Below are 12699 nucleotides of genomic sequence, written 5' to 3'. Positions count from 1 at the left end.
CGGAGCTCCTCCCGGAGTCACAGCGCGGATTTCGTCCCCTACGGGGCACAACGGACATGATCTTTGCAGCGCGACAGCTGCAGGAAAAGTGCAGGGAGCAGCATCATCCCTTGTACATGGCCGCCTTCGACCTTTCGAAGGCCTTTGACACCGTCTATGGGTCTATGGAGCGTCCACCTCCGTTTCGGATGCCCACAAAGGTTCGCCAACCGCAACATGCAGGCCGTGATCCTTACCAACAGATCCATTATAGACCCAATTCACGTCCAGACCGGGGTCAAACATGGCTGTGTCATCGCCCCAACCCTTTTCTCAATCTTCCTCGCTGCCATGCTCCACCTCACAGTCAACAAGCTCCCCGCTGGAGTGGAACTAAACTACAGAACCAGTGAGAACCTGTTTCACCTTCGCCGTCTCCAGGACCACCCCAACCTCTGTCGTCGAGCTACAGTATGTGGACAACGCCTGCGTCTGCGCACAGAGGCTGAACTCCAGGACGTAGTCGACGCATTTACTGAGGCATACGAAAGCATGGGCCTTACGCTAAACATCCGTAAGACAAAGGTTCTTCACCAGCCTGTCCTCGTCACACAGTGCTGCCACCCCCGCCACCAAGTCATCAAGATCCACTGCGTAGCCCTGGACAACGTGGATCATTTCCCATACCTCGGGAGCCTCTTAACAAAAGCAGACATTGATGAGGAGATTCAACACCTCCTCCAGTGCACCAGCTCAGCCTTTGGCCGCCTGAGGAAAAGAATGTTCCAAGACTAAGCCCTCAAATCTGCCACCAAACTCATGGTCTACAGGGCTGTAGTAATACTCGCCCTTCTATATGGCTCAGAGACATGGACCATGTACCAGTAGACACCTGGAGAAATACCACCAACGATGTCTCCGCAAGATCCTACAAATCTCCTGGGAGGACAGACGCACCAACATTAGAGTCCTCGTCCAGGCAAACATCCCCAGCATTTGAAGCACTGACCACACTTGATCAGGTCTACTGGGCAGGCCACATTATCCGCATACCAGACACGAGACTCCCAAAGCAAGCGCTCTACTTGGAACTCCTTCATGGCAAACGAGCCAAAGGTGGACAGAAGAAATGCTACAAGGACACCCTCAAAGCCTCCCTGATAAAGTGCAACATCCCCACCGACACCTGGGAGTCCCTGGCCAAAGATCGCCCTAAGTGGAGGAAGTGCATCCGGGAGGGCAGCGAGTGCCTCGAGTCTCATTGCCGAGTGCATGCAGAAAACAAGCGCAGGCAGCGGAAAGAACGTGCAGCAAACCCGTCCCACCCTCCCATACCCTCAACAACTGTCTGTCCCACCTGTGGCAGGGACTGTGGCTCTCGTAGTCCAGCCACCTAAGGACTCATTCTAAGAGTGGAAGCAAGGCTTCCTTGATTCCGAGGGACTGCCTATGATGATGATAATTAAGCCTATATTGCTAAGTCTTTACTCGCTGTTTCTTGAAGGCATTGATCATGGAGAGCCAGAAGTGACTGTTTTATAATTGGTGTGTTTTGCAAAATAACGTAATATAATGTTTTATTAAGGCCATTGATTATGTCAAATTGCATTTTTTACAAGGCATTCTGGGATTTTTTTTACCAGCAACTCTAACGAAACCTGTAAATCAGTAGTTTCATTACATAGAATATACAGCATAGAAACAGGTTATACGGCCCAACTAGTCCATGCCAGCATTTATGCTCCACTCACGCCTCCTGCCATTTTTCCTCATCTATCAGCGTAACCCTCTATTCCCTTCTCGCTCATTTGCTTATCTAGCATCCCCTTAAAAGCATCTACACGATCTGCCTCGACTGCTCGCTATGGTAGCAAGTTCCACATTTTCACCACTCTCTGGGTATAGATGTTTCTTGTGAATTCCCCGTTTGATTTCTTGGTGACTATCTTGTATGGATGGCCTCTAATTTTGCTCTTCCCCACAAATGCGAACTCTCTCCATCTACTCCATCAAAACCTTTCATAATTTTAAAGACTTCTATTAGGTTATCCCTCAGCCTTTTCATGCTTTCCTGATGGGTATAACCTCACAGTTCTGGTATAAGCCTTGTAAATCTTTTTTGCACCCTCTTCAGTGCCTCTATATCCTTTTTACAATATGGCGACCAGAATTGTTAACAGTACTCCAAGTGTGGTCTAACCAAGGTTTGATACAAGTTTAGCATAACATCTCTACTTTTCAATTCTATCACTCCAGAAATAAACCCTAGTGCTTGGATTTGTTTATTTTAATGGCCTTATTAACCTGCGTCGCTACTTTATGATTTGTGTACTTGTAACTCAAATCCCTTTACTCCTCTACCCCATTTAGATACTTATTTTACAATTAACATGTGACCTCTCTTTTTCTTACAAAATGTAATACCTCACTTATCTGTTGAATTTCATTTGCCAATTGTGTGTTTATTCTGCAAGTTTATCAATGTCTTCTTATAATCTGTTGTAGTCCTCCAGTGTTGACTATCCTCCCAATTTGGTGTCATCCGCAAATTTAGAAATTGTGTGTATTTGATTCCAAAATCTAAATCGTTAATATGAATTATGAACAGTGGTCCCAGCACAGATCCTTGTGGGACCCCATTTTCTACCATCTGCCACTCTGAATAGCTACCCTTTACCCCTACTCTCTATTCTGTCTTGCATCCTTCACCGACGTACTCCACCATTCATCATACATATATATCTCTATCTAAATATATATATATTTAATATATATATAAGATAGGTGACAAAATGTACCAGATTGGAGATAGGTACATGGCATTTTTCAGCATTAGTGAGGGGAGAGTCAGAGTTTAGCAGCAACATGAACCATGCTGGAGTTTGGTCGAAATGGCAACCCTGGGGAGCAGAGTTCCAGTATATGGGAGCATGTGGAGGGGCTCCAAATGGACAGAGATGTACAATTCCTATGACAATGCTGAGGGCTGTACTGGGGGGGCCACACAGGATCATAGTCAACAGCCTCAGACTCAAGCAGATTGAGCCTCGAAGACCAAAATATTTATTGCAAATGCTTTACATTTTCATTTTGTGGCATTTTTTCTTTTTAACCTGTGTGCAGTCTCTGCAGGCTGAGAGGGCAGGGTGGGGGGTGGGAGCTGGGTGGGGGTGGCGGGGAAAGAGTGGCAAACGAGGGGGAAAAAAATTAGAAAGCTTTTATTGGCTGTTTAGCTAGTCTCCGTTCTTATATTCAACTTGCTCAATTCTGATTTGACACATTTTACGAATGTGAAATTTGAGCCAATCAGATGCAAGTATGACACTAACTTTGAATCTCAAATGTGACGCCTGGTGTGATGGATAGGAAGTGCACACATGTGCCATTATAAAAAACATATATACACACACACACACACACACACGTGTGGAAGCCATAATCAATAATACAACCAGACGTGAAAACTACGGTACACAACATTAAAGTGGTGAATCTCTTAAAATGGTAAAAAGCCAGAAGACAAGGGAAAGTGAAAACACACAACAAATAATTTCTCACTAGCCAGAGGGAAGTACTGTAATAACAGTAAGCAAATAAGGAAACCATAATAAATCGGTTAAAAATTCAATAGTAATTTCTGCATTGTACATGGCACAATTTCATCAATTTCATTTAATTCAGGTGGAAAGTAGTCTCACTTGGCAGTTTAAACACAGGTTTCTAGCCCTTTCCCTGAACATATTCAGGTTTTGCCTTTACAGAAACACTCAAAATAAACTCTCCAAAAATGAACAGGCTAACCAAATGACATTCCAATAAGAATATGGGGCTAGACTTTCCACTTGATGGCTAAGGCCCCCAAAAAATGGACCTTGTTGCAGCGATCTGGGACGTATCGCCCGTGCTAATCGCCGGCACAAGGCTCATTTTTTTTTTAGCGATTTTTCACTCTGCTTTACCCTGGCGATGTCAAATGGGCGATCAGATTTCTCGGCGATCTCACAATCGTCCAAAGAAAACGGAAGTGAATGAAAAAAAAAAGCTTCCCTGGCAACGCTATACTGCGCATGTGTAGCTTGATTTTTTTTTAGGCATGATTTTCTTTGCCGCGTTTTGAGGGTTCAGGGGTCATCACACATGCTCAGAAGCTCTGTGAGGGTCGGGGGGAGAAGAGAGGAAGAGAGAGAGAGAGAGAGAGAGAGAGAGAGAGAGAGAGAGAGAGAGAGAGAGAGAGAGAGAGAGAGAGAGAGAGGAGAAAGCATTTTGTGGTTGAACGCTCTGAGTTATCTGTTAATAATAGACATTCTTCGAATTTTTTTTCCATTTAAAATAATTTTCTGTACTGTTAGTTACACTGACAATAATTTAGCAAGTTAAAAATATTGGAAACAAAACTGATAATTACAGGTAATTCAAATTAAAAATTTATCAGTGCCAATTTGTTTAATAAAAATGGAGGGATCAGTTGAGAGGCGTGGGGCCAAGCCCTTCAGTGAGGAGGCCAATGAGGGCCTCGTGAATGTTGTCAGCACGAGGTGGGAGGATCTGACACTGGGTGGGCATGGGAAACCTCCCCACCGTGCATATCGGAGGATTTGGTCTGACATTGCCGAAGTGAAGCGTGCACACCGGACGAGTGCCGCAAACGGTGGAACAGCCTACTGGCAGCTGCGAGAGCAAGTTGAAATTTATATTTATGTATTATTTAATGATCTATGGAAATTGTAACTAGAATCTGCAATGTTATTTTGTTACATTAAAACATAACTAAATTATGAATAAATTTATGCATCCAGCATAAAGTTGAATGTTATAGTATGAAATATGTAATTTTATTCGTATGCAACGTAATGCTAATTTGTAATTGAACATTTAAATCTGTCAGTCTTAAATTGCCTGATCCATTTGCTTATGCCGTGCAATGTTATCGTATCATTTACAAAAGATATCCATCAACCATCGTGAGCAACTCAAGCTCCTCGTATGCACTTAAACAGTGCTCTGCCATGATGCACTGTTTAAGTGTATACGAGGAGCTTGCAGTGGTCTTGGTGGGACCTGAAAGCCGGTCGGTCACAACTTGTGGTATGGCCGAACCCACCCTTGAGACACGTGAATAATGAGAACTGTGCATGGTGCAATTTGTGAATAATTAGTAAATACTAAAAATATCGTAGTTACGCATGTAATGTTATGCAATTATAATGTAATTTGATATATAATTGTGATGTACTATTGATCTTCGAATGAGGTCATGTTAGGTTATGTTAGACCTGGTGATCCCTTGTGCCTATGGGGTAATGGAAAGCATTGTAATATTTTGAGTTTGTGAAAGATTGAAATGCATTGATTTGAATTGTTAAACGTTGTTTATCATTTTAAAAGGTCAAGTGGTCGTCGAGTCAATAGAGTCCACTACCACTGAACTGTCTCAAACATCACAGGAGGAAGAAGAGGAAGAGGAGCCACTGCAGACTCCTGCTGTGCATCAGCAGGAGGAGGAGGAGGAGGAGGAGGAGGAGGAGGAGGAGGAGGAGGAGGAGGAGGAGGAGGAGGAGGAGGAGGAGGAGGAGGAGATGGAAGATGATGATTTTTTTTGGTGGGGGGGGGGAAAACAACCTGCGGCCATCTCGATTGAGATGGAAGCAGCACCGGGGCCAAACTGTGTGCAGGAGGCGATGCCAAGGCACGTCATTTTGCAAACGCCGACCCCACGGAGGTCTGGTCAGCATGGCGAGCAATCGCCTACCATGGAGGACCAGACAGAGAGCTTGATTTCCCTGTGCAGGGAGACGGTCGCGATTGGTCGCGACCTTATCCAGGGGTTCACGGGATTCTCTGCGAACTGGAGCCTGTTCTCCACGAACTGGAGCCGGTTTCCAACATCCTGGAGTGAGTTCTGCACAAACTTCTCCAATTGATCTTCCAACCAGGCACAGACTGCAAGGGAGACCTTGGAGGCCATTCAGCAGCAGACAGCCACAACCAATGCCCTATGGCATGCGTTGCTGGTGGACACGGCGCTGCACCTCAAGGTGTCGTGTCTGCTCGCAGTGAGTCCCTGAGCACGCAAGCGAGTACGGAGGACAGAGTTCCTCCTGACTCGGAAGTGGAGCTTTAGGCTTCTGCTTCCACTCCGTCACCTCCAACACGGCAGGAAGTCTTGCCGCCCCACTCTGCAAGACATCTTGGTGTCGGTCTGCCTAGACCAAAACGGGCGGGTGAGATACGAACACAGGGTGGAACTGGACCTGGAAGGAAACATGGCCGCAGGTAGGGAGGGGGTCGTTTTTTTCACAAAGTTTGTTCACTTGTTCAAGTTCCAGTTTTGTTACTTTTGTTAGTTGTTAAAGGTTAATTGTAAATTGTTAATTGTTAACTATTAAGATTTGTGTATTTGAGGGAAGGGTGGGTTGGTGCGGGGGGGTTGGAGGGATAGTTTTTCAATTTTTATTTTCGTTTTTGTTAATAAAAAAAATTTTCTTTAATTCAATAAATTGTGTGTGTCTTCTCTCAGTTACATTAGTTATCAACTATACAGATGTTATTTCATATCTGTTCATTCTTTTAATACACGAGTACTTTACTAACACTAAAAACGTAATACCTATATGAAAAATTGCAGCTCTCATTTAATTCTATTATATAAAACCTATTTACTAAAAACAACAGAATAATACCTATTTATATTCCCTGTCCTAATATTCTGAGTACAACTAGCTCTCTAATTAAATCACAACTAATCTTCCACCCTTCTATTGAAGTCAAAATGGCATCCATAGTGTCCATTTTCCTTCTCGTAGGCCCAGAAAAAGCAACTATTTCCCAGCACTCTTTTGGGCATTGCATCGGCCCAGCGAAGTCCATGCTAGATGCTGAAACTTGGGATGGGCCTTGTGTGGGCTATAATTTCGGCGATCAAAATGGAAACTTAGGCACCTGTTTTTTGGGCGATATTTTGAGCCTAGTTTCCACTTTTTGCTCAAAATGGGCGATAGAGGTCATAAATGGGCGATGTGAAGTGGAAAATCTAGCCCATGGGATTTAAAAATCAAGAACAAGTAGTCCAGGTATAAGTCTTTGCAGATTACATACTTTTACAAAATCTAGTACAAAAGACATGTCAGCAAGTATCAAATTATCTTCAAAGCTGGTATCCTTAAACAAGCTAGTTTTGCACCTCAAACCAAACAAAAATAACTTACCCAACAGGTTAATGATCCCTTCATTGTAAGCTGCAAAAAGTCTAATGGCATCTTTGAATAGAAGCATGAAAGCTGCATTGATCACCCCATTTGTGAGCTCATTAGCACTGACCTGTGACGAAGAGAATGGATATTAGGTTCACTGCATTGTAACCCTTCTCTACTGGAGACATTTCTCTAGCTGTTTCTGCAATTCTAAAATGAGTGTGGTCACCATCTGTAAGATACAAAACTTTGAATATTTTGGGGCTAAGAATCCATTTTAGATGATTGCAATAGTCTGAGACTTTTTAAGCTTTAAAAAAAAAAATATTTTGGAACAGTATTAAAAAAAAATTACTACACTTCATATACATAATGCATCACAAAAACACAGATTTTTTTTGTTTGAAAATTAAGAATTCTGCCAGTGGCGTATAGAATCATAGAATAGTTACAGCACAGAAGGCATCCATTTGGCCCATCAAGTCCGTGCTGCCTCTCTGCAAGAGCACTTCAGCTAGTCTGACTCCCCCACCCTTTCCGTTGCTCTGCAAATATTTTTTCCTTCAGGTACTTATCCAATTCCCTTTTGAAAGCCACAATTGAATCTGCCTCCACCACACTCTCAGATCCTAACCACTCACTGTGTAAACAAGTTTTGCCTTATGTCGCCTTTGGTTCTTCTACCAATCACCTTATTAAATCTGTGTTCCCTTCTACCCATGAGAAAAATTTCTTGCCATCGACTCTATTTAGACACCTCTATCAAATCTCCTCTCAACCTTCTCTGCTCCAAGGAGGGCGACTCCTGCTTCTCCAGTCTATCCATGTAACTGAAGTCCCTCATTCCTGGAACCATTCTTGTAAATCTTTTCTGCACTTTCTCCAAGGCCTTCACATCCTTTCTAAAGTGCAATGCCCAGAATTGGACACAATACTCCAGTTGAGGCAGAACCAGTTTTATAAAGGTTCATCATAACTTCCTTGCTTTTGTGCTCGACGCCTACATTTATGACGCCCAGGATCCCGTATGCCTTTTTTAACCACTTTCTCAACCTGCCCTGCCACCTTCAATGATTTGTGCGCATATCAGCCCAGGTCTCAGTATTCTGTTTTTGTACTCCCAGGTCTCCGTGTTCATGCAACCCCTTTAATTTATATTTCCTCCTCTCATTCTTCCTACCAAAATGTATTACCGCACTTTTCTGCATGAAATTCCACCAGCCTGTCTGTGTCCTCTTGAAGTCTATCACCATCCTCCCAAGTTATGTGTTACCTGCAAATTTTGAAATTGTGCCCTGTACCAAGTACAAATCATTAATATATGCATCAAGAAAAGCAGTGGTCCTAGTACCAACCCCTGGGGACCACTGTATAACATTCTTCCAGTCTGAGAAACAACCGGTCAGCACTATTGTCTGTTTCATGTCACTTAGCTAATTTCATACTCATGCTGCCACTGTCTCTTTTATTCCATGGGCTTCAACTTTGTTGGCAAGCCTATTATGTGGTATTTTATCAAATGCCTTTTGGAAGTCCTTGTACATCACATCAACCCTCTCTGTTACCTCATCAAAAAACTCAATCGAGTTAGCTAAACACTATTTGCCTTTGACAAAACCGTGCTGGCTTTTTAAAAATTAATCTGCACTTGTCCAAATGACTGTTAATTTTGTCCCAGATTATTGTTTCTAAAAGCTTCCCCACTACCGAGATTAAACTGACTGGTCTGTAGTTGCTGGGCTTATCCTTATACCTTTGTTCAAAAAAAAAAGTGCAATGTTTGCAATTCTCCAGTCCTTTGGCACCACCCCCGTGAACAAGGAAAATTGGAAGATTATGGCTAGTAACTCTGCAATTTCCACCCTTACCTCCCTCAGCACCCTATTACTAGTGACTTATCTACTTTAAGTACAATCAGCCTTTCTCGTACTTCTTCATCATCAATTTATATCCCATCCAATTTCTCAACTACCTCCTCTTTCACTATGACTTTGGCAGCATCTTCTTCCTGGATGAAGACAGATGCAAAGTACTCATTTAGTACCTCAGCCATGCCATCTGCCTCCAATGCCCAGGCGGTTTTTTGGGTTCCTCATCGGCTTCCTCTTACTACCCGTTTTATACACCATTTATATGCCTATAGATGACTTTTGGATTCCCTTTTATGTTAGCTGCCCTTTCTATTCTCATACTCTATCTTTGCCCCTCTTATTTTCTTTTTCACTTCTCTGAACTTTCTATATTCAGCCTGATTCTCACTTGTATTCTCAACCCGACATATGTGTTAGGCCCACTTTTTCTGCTCCATCTTGCTCTCTCTTTCGTCATCCAGGAAGCTCTGGCTTTGGTGGCCCTACCTTTCCCCCTTGTGGGAAGTACCTCGACTGTACCCGAACAGTATCAGGAGTTAAGATTTCAAAACTGCAACCACCAATTCTCCCTATTTTATTCTTGCAGCAATCATAAATAGTTTTATATCAACTGAACAGCTAAATTATATTGTATAGTAAATTCAGTACATGGGTTCATGTTTCATTGAAAACTCAATATAAACACCTGCAGTACCTGTTATTCATTGAAGAGGATTATTAAAAATAAAAAAGGTATCACATTGTGTGACACACTTAGTTAACAGTGCATAACAATAAGATTTTGCAATTTGGACACTGGGCTCCATAAGTTCCTCAAAATGCTTTATGAAAAATTTCTGCATCTACTTTTTTAACCTCTCTAAGTGAAATTTCTAACATCCGAATTAAGGGCTTATGCAAAAAAAATTTAAAACATTTCACAACAAAATTTATTCACTGGTGTTCTAATGCCTTTATTATTAGTTTTATAATAAATGACTATATTAGACCACAAGAACACATGACAAGAAAGAAAAATACAAACAACTGCAGAGACAGCACAAGACAAAGAACACAAGTGTGAGAAAGGGAGAACTCATTTACACAAGAGCAAGCGTGAGCACGCAACAGAGTGAGCGTAACAGAGAGTAAGAGCAGGCAACAGAGAAACAACATTCACAATACAAATAGATCATGTACAAAGGAGTGACACGGAGGGAGAAAAAGTACTCGCAACAGGCAGATCAGCCATGATCTAACAATGGCGGAAAAGGTTTGGGACAATATGGCCTACTCCTCTTCCTAGGTCAAGAGCGAGAGTGACAGACAGAGCAAACAGAGCGCGAGACAAAGAGAGACAAACACGACACACAGACCGAGGGGGGGAAACTGTGAGCAAGCGAGAGACACGCACACATGTAGGATTTCATTTTCAATTTGCTACTGTGGCACAAAATCAGGCACAAACACAAAGTTTACAAATAACTAAAATACAAGCAGAAAAAAAAATTTAATTTTTTTTCCAGTGTTTTCTACCAATGGAGCCAAAAATCTGAGCAAATGTTATTTGAAAGAGATTTTTTCTCTTATAATACAAAGAGTGACTGAATGTATTTTGTGTATTTTGGAGCCAGAGGGGTGTCCTTATTAGGCGCTTTGATGCTGACCTGAGGCACTGAAACCAAACTCAGTTTGCCAGGCCTGGACCATTGCAAATCAAGGTACTGGCCACTGAAAACTTGTTACATCAATGGCAACTTCATCAAGAACTCGAATTAAGAGCGAGAAAAAATATTTTATAATCAACATATAAATAACAAGAGAAAAAGGTTTTATTGGAGGAGGAGGGGACAATTACAAATCCACCATGAGGTTTTGGTTGAATAAAATTTAATTACATTCAAAATAAATGTTTTGTAAAGTCATGGATAAAAAGATATTAGTGTGTGTTATTGGAAGGTGCAATATTCCTAGCTCAGTCGTAATGTATTTCTTCAGTAAATTTGCTGTACAATTGCAATGAGCTACAGCAAGACTGTGGTAAGCATGCCCCAGGTCCCAGAGCCTACCTGTAAGCAATACCATGGGACATATTAGTACGAAGAGAAGTGTGAACACTTTAACCATTAGAGCAGAGACCAAAACCAGCAACCATAATAGAAATGGAGAAGGAAAAAGGAGTTTAACAGCTGTTCTGAGACTTCAGATTCCCTTCTCTTTCTCCGTAATGGGGAATCATACAGAACTCCTACTGTCTTTGCATAGAATTATAATACAGAAGCAGGCCATTAGAGCTGGAGTACTGGAGTTGATCCTCCACACAAGTAATCGTCTTAATCTCATGGATCTGCCCTGTTCTCTTATCCATTTATTCCAATTTCCTTCAGCCACCGACATGAACTAATCTTAAATGTTGACACGGTCTGTTTCCATAACAAACTAATAGTCTACTGTCTCACATCCCCCTGTTAAAAACAAAGCATCTCCTGCTATCTGTCCGACATTTCTTAGAATTAATCTTATATCCATGTCCCTTTTTTCGAGGCCACTAGAAGCAGCTTGTTTCTATCTACTCAATTATATCCCTTCATAATTTAAATATCTCCATCAAATTACCCCTTAGCTTCCTTTACTCTAATGACAACAGCTCCAGTTTTTCAAGTTTTTCTTTGTATTTCCTCATATCAGGCAGCATCCTAGCGTACCTATGCTGTACCCTCTCAATATCCTCCCCTACTTGACCGGGAGCAACGTCGAGGAGGTGCGTGGAGAGGCGCGAGTTCCGGGGTCGGCGAGAGGCCTATAAAGGCCAGTGAGATCGGGAGCAGCGTCGAGGAGGTGCGTGGAGAGGCGCGAGTTCCGGGATCGGCGAGAGGCGTACTTGTGCAGCTACAGGGAGAAGGCAAAAAAGATGTAGAAAGAAACAGAAAGGTGACGTCACAGCCAAGGGGGTAAGTGATTGGTGAGTAGTTTTTCTATTTTCTCCTATAACAGTGAGTAAACTTTAACATTGTTGTTGCCAATTTAAGTTAATCTAAGGGTTAAGTCATGACAGGAGAGCTCGGTCACGTGATATGCTCCTCCTGTACCATGTGGGAACTCAGGGACACTTCCGGTGCCCCTGACGACTACGTGTGCGGGAAGTGTATCCGCCTCCAGCTCCTGACGGATCGCGTTGCGGAATTGGAGCCGAGGGTGGATTCACTCTGGAGCATCCACGATGCTGAGAACGACGTGAGTAGCACATGCAGCGAGTTAGTCTTACCGCAGGAGAAGGGTCCACAGCCAGATCGGGAATGGAAGACCAGCAGGAAGAGTAATGCAAGGAAGGTAGTGCAGGGGTCCCCTGGGGTCATCCCCCTGCAAAACAGATACACTGCTCTGAGTACTGTTTGGGGGGATGACTTATCAGGGGAGGGGAGCAGCAGCCAAGTTCATGGCACCATGGCTGGCTCTGTTGCACAGGAGGGCAGGAAAAAGAATGGGAGAGCGATAGTGATAGGGGATTCAATTGTGAGGGGAATAGATAGGCGTTTCTGCGGCCGCAACCGAGACTCCAGGATGGTATGTTGCCTCCCTGGTGCAAGGGTCAAGGATGTCTCGGAGTGGGTGCAGGACATTCTAAAAAGGGAGGGAGAACAGCCAGTTGTCATGGTGTACATTGGTACCAACGACATAGG

General features: G+C 43.0%; 1 protein-coding gene across 17 annotated transcripts in view; it reads right to left on the bottom strand.

The window, feature by feature from the left end:
- The window catches only part of picalma (phosphatidylinositol binding clathrin assembly protein a), a 150819-nt gene that overhangs the window by 86288 nt on the left and 51832 nt on the right, over nucleotides 1-12699 (bottom strand). For all 17 annotated transcript variants that reach the window (XM_070892024.1, XM_070892018.1, XM_070892022.1 and 14 more), the window contains exon 6: nucleotides 7185-7296. In XM_070892024.1, the coding sequence (XP_070748125.1) occupies nucleotides 7185-7296 (112 nt within the window). The remainder of the gene's footprint in view (nucleotides 1-7184; nucleotides 7297-12699) is intronic.

The sequence above is a fragment of the Pristiophorus japonicus genome, chromosome 10 (genome assembly GCF_044704955.1).
Source record: "Pristiophorus japonicus isolate sPriJap1 chromosome 10, sPriJap1.hap1, whole genome shotgun sequence".
Classification (NCBI taxonomy): Eukaryota; Metazoa; Chordata; class Chondrichthyes; family Pristiophoridae; genus Pristiophorus; species Pristiophorus japonicus.
The sequence above is the reverse complement of the archived record's forward strand: the minus strand, read 5'-3'. Positions and strand labels throughout refer to the sequence as shown.